Raw genomic sequence first — 15,006 nt, 5'->3', positions numbered from 1 at the left:
GGATACAACCTTTATAGCTTTATACAATGATATGAAAGCATTAATCAGAGTGGCCTGGATAGCATCCAAATCAAGATAAGCAACGTTTGTATATATGGAAATGCTGCAATCATACATAAGGTTATATCACAGACTACACCCTGCGAACCTGAATAGCTCAGGTTTGGAGAGCACATGGCTCAGTATTATGAAAATGAACACGAATTCTGGGGCCTACAGCGTTGTTAGACACACATCCAAATATAATACAAGCAGTTTTACTGTAAAACAAGATGTAGGAAGGAGGAACACTACCCTGATACACTTCTCCTGTGTGTAGTTTCTGCTGGAAGCAAGCACGCCTGTCAGAAGACATTCAGAAGCTTTCTCTTCCTCTGCTACCAATTTGCTCAGGTGCTGATCTGAGATCCAGTCCATTAACACCGTTAAAAGGTCATATATGTGTGAATTAATTGGTATCTGCAAACATAAAAGTGAATCTCTTAGGGCACAATTTGAAGAAGTTCTTTACCATGAGATAGCTATCTAAAGCATGCATTGACTTGTGCCGTCTGCACTGCAACACACATCTGACTTGCATCAAGGGCACTGAGAGCATATGCAAATCTGCCTGCGGATAATGGTGATGTACTGTTTTGAAGAAGGGGAAAGTTACTCCATTTCAGCATCATATATATGGATGAGAATTCCTACAGGATTGACACTGGGGGGACAGGTATTTTTTATTTCTTATTACATTTCTAAACACATTTCTGGTACCTTCCTCTGTTGAGGTATGTCATTATTCTTTTTTGGGGAGCGGGGATTCTTCTTGTTACAAGTTCCTTCTTTTCAGAAATGCTTTTTTTGCCTTTTCAGTTTCAATTAACCCCAGCCAGTGTCCTCTCAGAAACTAAATATAACCCAAGCTTATTGAAATGGGAGACATATTTGGAAATAATATTTTCAAGAGTACAGTGGTACCTCGGGTTAAGAACTTAATTCGTTCCGTATGTCCATACTTAACCTGAAACTGTTCTTAACCTGAAGCACCACTTTAGCTAATGGGGCCTCCTGCTGCTGCCGCGCCATCGGAGCACGATTTCTGTTCTCATCCTGAAGCAAAGCTCTTAACCTGAAGCACTATTTCTGGGTTAGCGGAGTCTGTAACCTGAAGCATCTGTAGCCTGAAGCGTATGTAACCCGAGGTACCACTGTACTATTTATCCTACAACTCCCCTCTCAATAAACTATAGCAGTTCCAAACCAACATGTCCTTGTGCATGCAAGAGAAAGAGAAAATGAACTTGTAAAATCTGGAACTGATTACTGAAAAAATATTGACTTACAGACTTAGAGAAAATAAAATGGTTGGGTGTTGATGAGTGAATTCTATAATTAGATGATGATGATGAAGATGATGATAATTTATTATTTATACTCCGCGGATCTGGCTGGGTTCCCAACAGAATTAAAAGTCACTCTGGGCGGTTCCCAACAGAATTAAAAGCACTATAAAAAACATCAAAGGTGCAGGACAGAACCAGAAGTCTTTTTATCTTTGGTCAGGGCTCAGCCTGACTCCCCTTCCCTTTTTGTATAAGAATTAGTATGAAAGAGGCCTCCCAGCATTCTCACAGGTCCATGTAAGATCAGCATACACAGTTGGGCCTGATGAGCATTTACTGTTCCCAACCCAAATCCTGTGGAAAGCCATCTAATTCAGATTTTAATTTTATCCTGACTTGTTTTTAAGAGGTGATTTAATTATTGTTTGATTTTATATCAGTGTTTATATTTGATGTTAGCCGCCCTAAGCCCAGTTCCAGCCGGGGAGGGCGGGATACAAATAAAAGATGATGATGATGATGATGATCACCATCATCATCATCAGCTCTCTTTCTCTCCCCTTTCACTTTTCCTTCCTTCATTTCCCCTATTCCTTCTTTCTGCCTCCATTCATTTATAGATTAAGCATTTCTTTTACTTTGTATTGAGTATGAACTTTTGTATATCTTTGGACAAGTGTCAATAAATATAGATATAGATATAGATACAAGTATCAATATAGATATAGATACACTATAGGGGGGAATGAATAGTGTGCAGCTTACTTTGTAACTTTTTGAAGTTATTGTTTTTTCTGGCTTGATAACCTTTCGTTCCTGGGCTGTGTGGAAAGCTTCTTTAGATTTTTGTATGGATAAAAATTCATGCTTCCGCTGTAACGGGACAGAATGAAAAGAAATTACATTAGGCTTTTTTCCCTGCAAAGCTGACAAACAATACAAAGCATATTGAAATATTACCTGCAAATTCTCTAAACGAGCTTGCACCTTTCGAGACTGGCCTTCCAACTTCTTGTTTTGCTCACTTACGTCATTTAGCTAAAAAAGAAGAAATGGAAGATGTTGAGCCAAGCCTTATAGATAAAACTTTTCTGTTATGTAGTGGGCGGTTCACAAATAATTCCTCTCTTGCTCATAAAACTGTCTGGGTAAGTCCTCCCCACCCTTCACGGCTTGTAAGAATGAAGAGAACTAGAGTCACCCCTTTATCCTCCTTTACATATGCAAAGAACAAGCTGCCAGGAGTTTGCAGCTGCAATTCTAAACACATTTATGGAGAAGTCAGTTTTGCTGAAAACCAAGGAACATGCTTTCACATCATTTTTTTAGTGCCGAGATGAAAGACACATGAACCACTTCACGGTGACTGCATCCTTTCTGTGGCATTTTTGAAAAGCAGTGTCCTGCTCCGTGGTGAGGCGAGGCAAAATTCCAGCTGGGTACAAGGCTCAGTAGTGATGTATGGAAGTGAGAGCTGGACCATAATGAAGGCTGATCGCCGAAGAATTGATGCTTTTGAATTATGGTGCTGGAGGAGACTCTTGAGAGTCCCATGGACTGCAAGAAGATCAAACCTATCCATTCTGAAGGAAATCAGCCCTGAGTGCTCACTGGAAGGACAGATCCTGAAGCTGAGGCTCCAATACTTTGGCCACCTCATGAGAAGAGAAGACTCCCTGGAAAAGACCCTGATGGGAAAGATGGAGGGCACAAGGAGAAGAGGGCGACAGAGGACGAGATGGTTGGACAGTGTTCTCGAAGCTACCAGCATGAGTTTGACCAAACTGCGGGAGGCAGTGGAAGACAGGAGTGCCTGGCATGCTCTGGTCCATGGGGTCACGAAGAGTCGGACACGACTAAACGCCTAAACAACAACACAAGGCTCAGGCTGTGCTATCAGAATGCAGAACTTCAGCAACAAACAAAATGAGACTGGGAACTATAGAGTGGCAACAGCTGCCTTCCAATTGTCAGCCCTGCTTGCACTGGAAGGTGCTTAGAGGTGCATCCTGCAGCAGTAGCCTCCTACTGCGATAAGAATTGGGGAGCATCTGGTCTCACTGGGTCTCAGAATTTGAGGACAGCAGTGCCACAGGCTCATCTGGTGGAAGCACATCTGGGGCTCCTGCCCTTTCTGAGCCCTCGACTTCATGTCATTAAAAATTCTGGGTGCCTGAGAGGCACTAGTACGTTGTTTTTTTTTAAAAAGTGTGGTCAATATTTGTAAGAGCCACAATGGGCCAAGGCTCCCCCAAATGGACAAAGGCTCCTGAAACGGAACAGATGTAGCCAACCTGCAGTAGGAAGATGGGTACCCTATAGTTTGTTGAAGCTCTAAGAGACCCAGAAGCGTTGGAATGCACAGCTGACAGAGAGAGAACCACTTGAACTCAAAAGCAAAGCAACTACATTAGGTGTGAATACTCTGGTGCAGCAGCTATGCTTTTAAAATAATTGCAAGACCTCTTCAAGAAGATAGTATTACACTAGGCTAGTATAAGGTAACATGTGAATTACGTTTAACTATTCTGGTAACTATATTTCTTACCCAGCATCACCCATACACCATAAAGCTAACAGAAACTGTAATAACCATTTAGTATTAGACCACTTTACAAAAAACATTCTGTTTATAACATTTAAAATGCCTGATTTGTGTGTATATTATTATTTATTATTTTTTAATTTATTAAATTTGCTTACCACCCTTCATCTGTAGATCTCAGGGCGGTTCACAACATAAAAATACAATATAAAAAACACTTGCCTGTTGTCTTAACGCATCATTCAGTTCCTTCAAAGTTTCGAATGATGATTTAAGCCTTTTGTTTTCCTTTGCTTTTTCTTTCAAAGCTTCAGACAACTGCTGAATTTCAGCTTCATGTTGCTAGAAACAAAATGAAGAACTTGTAAAGAAAAGGATTGGCAGTTTTGTGTTTTTGAAAGCATTTAAAGGGTCCAAAATCACATTGAAACTATGAGACACCCTGTCACATTCTTAACATAATGTGAATCCAAGACTCTTAAGATGAGCAAGGTAGAAAAGAAAAGAAAAATATAAAAGAAGATAAAACTGGAACTTATCTGTCATTGTGCTTCTCACATAAGTACCCTGCTCAGTGGAACAGGCCAGACTTAGGAGACAGGTACAGATTCACTTAGGAGTGCCAAGTGAAATATAAAGAAATCGATCCCCAATTGTATGAAAGCATATATATTGAATGTCCAAATTCTGATATAAGCTCTTCAGTTACCTCCTGTCCAGTTCTCTGGATAATGTCTACGCACCATACTACCCGTGACTAAGCTTTGGCCATACAATCCCTCTCATTCTTCTGTTTTTCTAGTCACCCTCCTCAGAACACCCTCCTAAATATCCAGACATTATGTCTCTTGATCATCCAAAATGCTACTTGTTATGTTTTCCAGTTCTCTTCCTTATGCCTTTTCATAATTAGCTGCTATGGCTACATCTGGATGATTGTGTGAGCTTCTTGACCCCATAACCAGTCACTTTACACATCCCTTCACAAGAGCTGGGGGGGGGGCAGGCTTGTCTTCTGCCTGACAAGAATAAGAGGAGCAAAGTGACTGCTTGTGGGTGTGCAAAGCTTGTTCATATCTTGACTTATCACCCTGTGATATGATTGAATGTGGCTTGTAAGCGATAAAGGAGCGCAATTATTTTAATTTAGATTGTTTCTTTAGTATAAACTTGTATGATCGCATAAATTATCTGGGGGAAATTTTACTTGCGGCACTACAGCATACAGAATATTACAGAGCGGTAACCTAAAAAGGAATATTTTCCTCTGGTGCACTGTTAGTGGGGTAGGATATATAAAAAAAACAGCAACACACATCTGGCAACCAATGTGTCCCTTTGGTTTCAGATAGTACATAGGTAGAAAAGTCCGAAAAGCCTGGGACACCAATTTTCACACACACACAGACACACACACCCATGGCCATGGCGGCTCAATTATCCAAAGTAATGTATTTAGCATTAACTCTGGAAGTGTATATTTGATTCTGACCAAACTAAGCCTCCTAGAGCAAAATATACATCAGCCTCTAGAGCAAGGCTTACTGTATTTTTTGCTCCGTAAGACTCACTTTTTCCCTCCTTAAAAGTAAGGGGAAATGTGTGTGCATCTTATGGAGTGAATGCAGGCTGCGCAGCTATCCCAGAAGCCAGAACAGCAAGAGGGATCACTGTTTTCGCTGCGCAGCGATCCCTCTTGCTGTTCTGGCTTCTGGGATTCAGAATATTTTTTTTCTTGTTTTTCTCCTCCAAAAACTAGGTGCATCTTATGGTCTGGTGCGTCTTATAGAGTGAAAAATACGGTATGTATGTTTTGGTGGAGATTCCTGCATTGCAGGAAGTTGGACCAGATGCCCCTTGGGGTCTCTTCTAACTCTACATTTCTACGTATCAAGTAATGAGAGTTTCTTAGCTGAGATGTGAGCATAGTTCCCACCCTTGTGAATATTTTAGCCAGAAACATTTCCCCCTGGTAAAGAAGCATTTTTAGAAGTAACCATACCTCTTTCATAATTTGAAATTTTGTGTGAACTTCCTCCTCAACGCTTCTTATCTTGGTCAAAGCAGCTTCATGTCTACAAAGCAGGGTCTCTCGTTCTGCTAAACAGTGCTCACGTCTTTCAAGTTTTAAAGCATATTCCTCCTGGGCTAATTTTTCTTGCTGCATCAGAATAGAAGAGAAGGACAAACTGTGGTACTGTGAGTAAATTTTCATAAAATCCAGCATTTTCTTCCTGCAATTAAGTGTCCCTGCATTTAAGTGTCAGAACAAATGACTACTCAACAAAAGATGTGCTAGTCTGCCTTTCTTCCTTCCTTAACGTACCTTTGGCCTGAAAGGGCAGAGCTGAATCTTTTCTGATCACTGGTAACAATGAAGGTAGCTTAAATAAGCTCATATATAGCAAAGAAGACTGAAGTAAGCAATTAAAGTAACTCAGTCATAACCACATTAGCTGCATATGGTACTGAAGGTTACTCATTTCTATATGACAGCCTAGATCAAACTTTAGTTAAAAAATTGAATTTCCTCAGTTTGAAGTAGTATTTTACATACTTTAATATTCACATTATAGATGGAATTTAATACAGATGTAAAATTCAATAATAAAAAACTGGAAACGGTTAAAACTGATGTTTATAGCACTGCAACATCTAAACAATCAAATAATTCAGGAAAATTTGTTGAGTAGAAAAACAGAAACATGATATTAACAATAAGGTCATGCCACTGCAGGACAGAGAACAGTAAGAAAACATACATGATGTACATTAAATTAAAATCACTATTTTTATTTTTATTTTAAATCTACCGATAGATCATTATTGATTTTTACCTGCAGCTTCTGATGTATGATAGATAATTCACGATAGATTTGATTGAAATGAGATGGTATCAAGTTTTTCCCATTTAGTTCTTGGGTTTCAAGAATTCTCACACTCTCTCTTGCTGGTTCACCACCACTATCGTAATCACAAGATGTGGTCACTGTCAAACTGGATGGCAGAGTAATGTCTAATGGGTGAAAACAGACGCAGACATGCTCAGAAGCTCAGTGTACCATTCCTCTGTTTAGAGCAGGAGACTGTTAATCTCAGGGTCATGGGTTTGAGCCCTGCATTGGGCAAACGATTCCTGTATTGCAGGGCGGTTGGACCAGAAGACCCTTGTGGTCCCTTCCAACTCTACCATTCTACTTCTGTTGAGAATACATCAAGTAATCAACATAATGTGTGAACCAGTCTGAAGTGACCTTCAAAGCCCTCATCTACAGGTTTACTAGCCATATCTAGGAGCACCCTGAAAAATGTGAATCTGTCCTAGAAAAGGATGACCCCCCCCCCGAGTTGACCAATGCACCCACCATCAAATCATCCACCTTGCCTAGACTGAGCTTCCGTTTCTTGGCTTTCATTAGTGTTTCTAATCCCACACACCAATTTAGCATGTTCTCTGCCTCATTTAAATCAGATGTAATGGGGAACTGTAGCTGGGTGTCACCAATATACTGATAACACTCCCCTCCCAATCCCCAGATGATCACTCTCATGTTGAAAGGCGTGTTGCCTCCATTGCACAAATGCTCTAGGGGCCAAGCAGCCCCAAGACCTTCTTTTGCAGTCAATTCTCCAGTGTAAGAACAAAACTACTACTTGCAGAGCCTGCCCAGGATACCATAGCTACTGAATGTTGTTGAGAAGTCCAGAATGAGCAGTGTCATGATACTCATTGTAATCTCATCCTGAAGTTGTAATGTCATATTACTTGGCAGACAGATGTCTAGCTACCTCTTTAGACTCTGAAAAGCTATCACAGCTACTATGCAAAGGCATTTTAGACTGCAGTTGATTATTGGAATTGTGTGCTCTATGCTGTTTTTTAGGTTTTTGTTTCGTATTGGTGTAGCTGGATTTGTAGCTGGTTGACTGACCGAACCCAAAGAGTGCTCAATAATAGTTCCTCTTTATCCTAGAAAAAAGTGACAAGAGGGGTGCCGCAAGGTTCTGTCTTGGATGAAGGTATCGAGGGGGTGCTCATCACATTTGCAGATGACACCACACTGGGATAGGTAGCAAATGTCACCGAAGACAGAAATGGGATTCAAGATGACCTCAACAAATTGGAGAACTGGGCCCAAACTAACAAAATGACTTTAAATAGGGACAAATGTAAGGCTCTACACTTAAGCAGGAACATCCAGCCGCACAAATATAAGGTGGGGAACGTCTGGCTTGCCAGCAGTACATGCAAAAAGCATATTGGGGCCACAGTAGACTACAAGCTTAACACGAGTCAACAGTGTGATGCGGCAACAAAAAAGCTAATGTTAATCTAGGCTGCAACAACAGATGTATAGTGTCCCAGTCAAGAGAAGTAAGAGTCCTGCACTATTCTGCCTTGGTCAGAACAGAAGTCTAAGTGGATCTCCAGTCTAGAGGTATACTTTGGTTCATCTCAAATGGGGAAAAAGCTTCCTCTGAGAGCAATGCTTACTGTTGTAAATTTTGGACATAAAAAAATGCAGTTAACTAGAAATGCTTCCAATACATTGCTTTGTTGCATATAAAGAGCTGTTATGTAGCTAGCAACACAGGGTTATGTTCCGCTGCCCATGTGTAGAAGATCACAGGCCAGCCAGGCAAGACACTTCCAATAGTAGAACAAAGGGATACTCACCCACCTGTCTGAAATTCGGAAGAGATGCCTCCCCCATTGGCACAGCAATCATTGCCACTGTTGCATCCATGTAATGGGGGGGGGGAGGGTAAATTACCCACCATGCTTTCCAACTAATTTAACACAAAACTTCACCTGTGAAGATGTGAATTAAGAGAGGGGGCATAGTCTGAACTGTAACTTACTACCTCGTATAAGATGTCACTACCAATCCTGGAGTAAATGTGCTAGAAAAAAATCATGCAGTAAGTCAGCTGAGCTGCCAGTTACATATTTCATTTAATTTCAAGCTGCGAATGGGCTATCAAATGAGATTTCCTTTGAGTTGTATTAGAATTCATAAGAATGTGATTACCTGATTCTGAATACGTGTCTCTGGGAAAATCTCCAACGAACTCAGGCTGTATGTCACGCTGACTTGAGCCATATAGAGAATCCAACTCATCACCCTGCCTAATAGACACAAAATGATTGCATTAAGCTACACACTGTATAAAACAATGTTCGTTCACATTCCTTGTACAGTGGGAAAGATATCCAATAAAACTTTCAGATCTTAAAATATATTATTCCAGAGTACAATGATGAGACTCAGCAGTATGCTTTACAGCAACAAGAAAAGACTGGCTCAAAGAGTAAAATGGTTTTCTTACCGACTTAAGCTTTTAACATTCTTTGAAGTGTCTGAAAAATGCTTTGTATTTTGCTTTCTTCTATTGCCAGTATATTCTAACTGTGAGGAGCATTTGAGTAACGATGCAATTGTATCATCAAGTGAGCTGTCCATTTTCTCTGCAAGGAAATAATATAGGATTGTGCTAATTAGAAAAACAGAGCCAGCCTGCTAATGTACCCAGCACGAGTACCTGAAAACCCTGCTAATACCTTAAAACATGCATCTAATCGCAAGAGCTAGTCCCCACAAATCTGGGACTAGGGAGAGCGAACTCTGCGTAAAGGAGCAAATCCTAGGATGTCTTCAGCATTGGCAACTGGTTTAATATGTAGCCATTATAATGATTAGCAACATGTCCACTCCCCACTTCAAAAAAGGCACTTTGCTGCATTTATAAAGCCAGCGGAAAGGGGGAAAAACACCTCCAACCTCCACAATTCATAGAGAATTGAAGATAAAGAGTTTTTGTGTTGGGCATGTTGGACAGAAGCACTTGATATAGGAAATGCAACAGAGTGAATGAGTTTGAGAAATGCTTATCAGCAGCTCTTATTTTGTATACAGGCGGCGACCATTTTGCAAGCATCCAACTGATGAGCGACCACTGAAACATGCACCACTTTCAGCCCCGGAAGGGATGTGCGCAATGACTGGGAACGCAAGACTTTGACACAATAGAAGAGCTACTCTCTGACTTAAACGTCGAGGCCACCTGCTCTTAAAGGTATTCCCAGGTTTGTTAAGAAGCTAGAATAGGAGCACTAACCATATCTTCTCAGTGGGACTTACTTCCAGTTTAAAACTCCCAAATTATTAACTTTCTACTGCACCTAAAACTCCTAGGTTCAGTAGCATGGGTACTTGTTTGTAGGCTGCAAACTAAAGATAATACGAATTAGGAAAGAATAAGAGATTAAAAGGCATGGAAACGTCATACAGAAAAGGCCAAAGAAAAGAAATGCGTCCTTGCGCTAAGAGACTGCATTCCCATTCTATTTTCCTAACTTTTTCATATCAAAAATTAAGAATTCTTTTAAACAAATAGATCAAACACCTTTTAAAATGCCTTACCTGTAGATATTAGGGACCTTCTACTTTTGCATTTGGCCTGTGATGCATCCAGAGAATTATTCTAAAAGAAGAATTTTGTTCTATAATTACTAACATCAAAAATATGCTGGCCTGTTACATCTACACAATGTGTGTTTATTTGATTGTTTTGAAGTGACATTTCACCTTTAAACAGGAAAGGGTTTTCCATTAAAACTTTACAAGAAATCAAAAGTGTTTTCCTTAAGCCAGCCCTTAAACAAAACATTTAACCAACTGTGTGTGTGTGTACACACACACACACACACACACACACAAAATAGCAAGAGAACATTAAGAAGAAGGGGGAGTAAATACAGACAGACATTTCTAATACTGGTCTTCACACAAAGGGGCAAGTATCTGTCAGAAAGTTCCACAACTTGTTTTTAGCGGACCAAATGTGACACACACACACTCAGTTTAGAGCTGCCAATTAGTGCATGTGCACGGAAAAAGGCTAGGAAAGCCTTTGTCAAACAAACAAAGAAATCGAATTAAGTCTCACTCTTTGTTTAAGTGTTTTATTACGTCTTGTGCATCTTTTTGTTTGTTTGTTTAATGACAGGGGCCCCTCAACAGCTGGAAGTAGCCAGGGGTCCCCTCTGGGCCTGAGTATGCCTCTGGGCATGTGCAGAGTGGCTTCCCAACCCAAGACAAACATACATTTAGGTCTGAGGGCTGAAGGCTTTTCCGGAGGACGGGAGCCCCCAGCACCTGAAGAACCGAACAGGTGAGCGGCCGGAATTAAAGTGCTACACGAGAACGGGGTGAAGCCGGCAGCACTTCTGGCCCACCCTGCGTCTCGTGGGAATGGAAGAACACGCATTTGCAGTTTGCCCTCCTGTCCAGGCAGCTGTTCCACACACGCAAGCCCACCCTCCCTCACGCATTCCCGCCCGCAGGAGCCCCACCTGTCCGACTAGGTAGCGTCTCCTCCAGCGCTCGACTGAGGGGCTCAGCTCGGCGGAAGCCGCCATTGGAGGAAGGGCAGAGACAGTCAAGCAGCCCGCGGCCGCCTCCGCCACTCACAGCAACGGCCCGAAAGGGGAGGCCGAAGGGCGCCTGCGCGAAAATGCTCATTACCGCGGTTGCCAGGGACAACGAGGAGCGGGAGGCCGCGCGGCCCTGTTGCGAAGGCCGCGCTCGACCTAAGACCCTCCTTTCCTCACCCGCCTCCGCGGGAGGGGAAATCAGCTTGTTTCTCTTTGAAGCCGCAGGAAGGGGAGTGAACTCCCTGGAGGGTAGTCCCATTTCTATGTAGAAGAGAGGAGCTGCCTGCTTTGGGATTGTATTGCTGGAAGGGACCCCCTGAGGTCATCTAGCTCAACCCCCCACCCGCCACGCAGCAGGATTCTCCACTAGATCATACACGGCAGAACTTCTTCTCCGCTTTCTCTGCTCTATGACCTGGAAGTTTTTTGAGCATATGTTGCATGGCTATTTGCTTTGCATGCTTTTTGGCTGAGATGGCATTGCAGGGGGTTAGGCTAGATGACCCTGGGGGGGGGGAGTCGTCTAGTCCAACTCTTTTCAAATAACTTTTACTAAAAAGCGGAAGTATTTTAGATAAAGAGATCCCCAAAAATCTAAGAGAGGTATTCTTGTATGCAACCGCAGTGGCTCGTATACTTGTGGCCAAGGGATGGAAAGATCACGAGGCTCCAAAAATAACAGATTGGCAAATCAAATTGCAGGAATTGGTGGAGACGACTCAACTGACTAGTAAACTCAGAGGGAACTCAAAGCAAAAATTTGCGGGGAAATGGAATGGTTATAGAAGATGTGTTCAAAAATACAGTAATAGTTTTGATTCCGTTCTAGCATTCGAGTGATAAAGGAACTTAAAGTAGGCGGACAACAATTAAGGATTTATTATGTTTTCAGAATGTATTGGAAAATTTATATAGAAAGGTTTACTGTTTTGTGTACATCCGATTGTCAGATAAAATATATGCAAAGGGACTTGACAGGAAGTCAAAGTTGAAGAAAAGATTTTGGAAGATAAAAGGGGGGGGGGAATCTACTTTCGTTATCATTTTGTGTGTGGGTGTTTGCACATATGTGTGCTTTTGTATGGAATGTTTGGGAGGAAATAAGACGGTAAATAACAAATAACAAACTATATATTGATGTATGTAATTTTTATTAATTATATTTAGTGGTAGTATGGCTGTATTGTTTTTTGTAACATAAAATTCAATAAAAATTATTTTAAAAAATAAATAAATAGTCCAGCTCTTTTCAAGATCCTATTATTCACCATGTGCACCCAACACAGTGAAATGGCGCTTGGCATGCTTCAATCGTTCAGAATGCAAAAAGCCACCAGCAAACCTTTTGTAGATTCCATACTTGGCTCTTGCTGGCTGGTGACTTGGATGCTATAAAAACCAGTAATCAGTGTTAACCATAAGTCTCCGTGTTTGCAGCCTTCAGCAATGAACTCCTTGGGAGTCCCTTCCAAGCAAACACAGAAGATCGGTGCTTTTTCAGTTCAGTGCATAGGAGCAGGGGCCAGGTGGGGAGAGATTAAGAGCAAGATCTATTTCTCCTTCAAAATTCTCCATAGCTAGACCAGGTCATGAGGTACCACCACCACAATTAGCAAAGAATGATCACCATGGCAGTATTTACTTATATCATTTTTAATCCACCTTTTGCCGCCAGGCAATCCTCGGGTGGGTTAGAAAATAAAATGAAATTGTTCAATGTAATTAAGAGACATAAATTGTAATTCCGTCAGCTGCCTCCTGTGTCTTAGGGGTTGCCAATGCTTTTTGGACTGTGTGGTTGTAACACAAAATTAAGAGTAGCTGCTCCTTGTCCTCCTCCCACAGTATTATTACAGTGGTTCTGATCCTACCTTCAGGCTCAAATCCAGAGAGTGCCTTATGTTATGGGGACTATCTTGTCTCTAGTGGTATTTAATATCTACATGAAGCCGTTGGAAGTGGTCATTAGGCATTACAGGGTGAGGTGCCGTCAGTATGCTGATGGCACTCAGCTCTATTTCTCCTGCTCAAATGAATCAGGAGAGGCCATGCAGTCCCTGTGCCATTGCCTGGACAGTGGTGAGATGGATGAGGAAAAACAAGCTGAGCTTGAATCCTGGCAAGATGGAGGCACAATGGGCAAGTAGTTTCAGCGCCCAAGAAATTGATCAGTTACTACTCAATATGGAGTTAACCTTGAAGAGCTGCCTTCACAGGGAGTGTAAGTTTGTGGGTGTTTCTGGGTCCAGCGCTGTCACTGGTGGCTCAAGTGGCTCTCTTACCAACTCTGGTTGGTTTGACAGCTACAGCTATTTCAGGACCATGAACAGTAGCTCATGCACAGATTACTTCCAATATAGGATTGGTGCAATGCGCTCTATGTGGGGCTTCCCTTTCACTTGATCCAGGAGGCAGGCCGTTTCAGCATATAACATCTGCTCAGAGATCTGCACTGGTTGCTAATTTGCTACTGGGCCAAGTTCAAGTAGCAACTTGGGACCAGTTTACCTACAAGATCACTTTACCCCATGTCTATTCCACTGGCAGAATTAACAGACTACCCATTTTGCATTTGTAAGAACTGCACTGTATAGTGTGGCAGTACCTGCACTTTGGAACCCCTTGCCTATTGAGATCAAGTAGATGTGTCTTCATTGTGCTCTTTTTAGCACCTGCTAATACATTGTTTAAACAAGCTTATCCAGATGCTAGAAAGTTGAGACAATTTTAATCTGTTTTAAAGTATGGTTGCAATTCTTTCTCAATTTTATTTTATCCTCTCGGGGTTTTTTTTTTTTTACAATCAAGTGGTATATACATTTTATGAAATAGATAATAAAATAATAATAAATAAATGGTGTCCAAAAGTACTGAACAGAGATCAGCAGATTCCAATTCTATGATTTGTTCACTAATATACAATTATGGCTCATGTGAATGAACCACTGCAGACTGCCCAAAGCCACACACTTCAATTTACACATGCAGGCAGGCAAGTCAACATAAATGTTTTGCGGATGTCTGTTGTTCAAGGAAGTCAAGAGAGGAAAGTAGTAATCACACACTAGTTTGTAATTTTATTTAAACCATTCAGTTAAACTAGGAAATTGCACAAATCAGAGTAATAGAACTTCAGACTCGTATTTAATTTTAAATCATTTAATACAAAAATGGGGATGAAACAAAAATACACCTAAAATTTACCAGTGTCTGAACTTTTATTTCACAACATGCAGTCAATTGAAACACTAAAAAAGGACTCAGCTATAAGCTGTAACTTTACATTTATACATCAGAAATGTTCATTTTAAAAGAAGCTGAACATAATTTTGTCTAAATCTGAACATTTATTTTAATCCACATACAGGTAATAGCAATGATTTTATATCTGACCACAGTCTGTAATCGAAATTCTTTTTGACACTACTCCTTTAGGTGAGCCAAAAGATTCTATTTTTTTCACGACATCCATCCCATCCTTTACAAACCCAAAAACAACATGTTTAAAGTCCAAGTGCTCTGCTTTTTTGAGAGTGATAAAGAATTGGGAATTATTGGTGTCTCTGCCACGATTTGCCATCGACAGTAAGCCAGGGCCAGTGTGTTTTATTTCAAAGTTTTCATCTTCAAATGCTTCTCCATAAATGGACTGGCCACCCGTACCATCTTGTCTGGTGATATCACCTCCCTAGAAT

General features: G+C 41.1%; 2 protein-coding genes across 10 annotated transcripts in view; both read right to left on the bottom strand.

Moving 5' to 3' along the window:
- CCDC138 (coiled-coil domain containing 138) overlaps positions 1–11,473 on the bottom strand; it is a 28,191-nt gene extending 16,718 nt beyond the window's left edge. The window contains exons 1-11 of one of the 5 annotated variants that reach the window (XM_053384300.1): positions 11,231–11,473; positions 10,299–10,359; positions 9,205–9,343; positions 8,907–9,004; positions 8,552–8,608; positions 6,711–6,889; positions 5,876–6,034; positions 4,096–4,215; positions 2,289–2,366; positions 2,094–2,201; positions 295–459 (exon numbers count right to left, since the gene is read on the bottom strand). In XM_053384300.1, coding sequence (XP_053240275.1) covers positions 295–459; positions 2,094–2,201; positions 2,289–2,366; positions 4,096–4,215; positions 5,876–6,034; positions 6,711–6,889; positions 8,552–8,608; positions 8,907–9,004; positions 9,205–9,343; positions 10,299–10,359; positions 11,231–11,296 — 1,230 coding nt within the window. In that variant the 5' untranslated portion in view covers positions 11,297–11,473. The other 4 variants (XM_053384302.1, XM_053384298.1, XM_053384301.1 and 1 more) reach the window with 4 other exon arrangements.
- Positions 11,474–14,454: 2,981 nt separating this feature from the next.
- LOC128411829 (E3 SUMO-protein ligase RanBP2-like) overlaps positions 14,455–15,006 on the bottom strand; it is a 41,283-nt gene continuing 40,731 nt past the window's right edge. For all 5 annotated transcript variants that reach the window (XM_053384292.1, XM_053384293.1, XM_053384294.1 and 2 more), the window contains one exon: positions 14,455–14,999. In XM_053384292.1, the coding sequence (XP_053240267.1) occupies positions 14,694–14,999 (306 nt within the window). In that variant the 3' untranslated portion in view covers positions 14,455–14,693. The remainder of the gene's footprint in view (positions 15,000–15,006) is intronic.

The sequence above is a fragment of the Podarcis raffonei genome, chromosome 4, assembly GCF_027172205.1.
Source record: "Podarcis raffonei isolate rPodRaf1 chromosome 4, rPodRaf1.pri, whole genome shotgun sequence".
NCBI classification, from domain to species: Eukaryota; Metazoa; Chordata; class Lepidosauria; order Squamata; family Lacertidae; genus Podarcis; species Podarcis raffonei.
The sequence above is the reverse complement of the archived record's forward strand: the minus strand, read 5'-3'. Positions and strand labels throughout refer to the sequence as shown.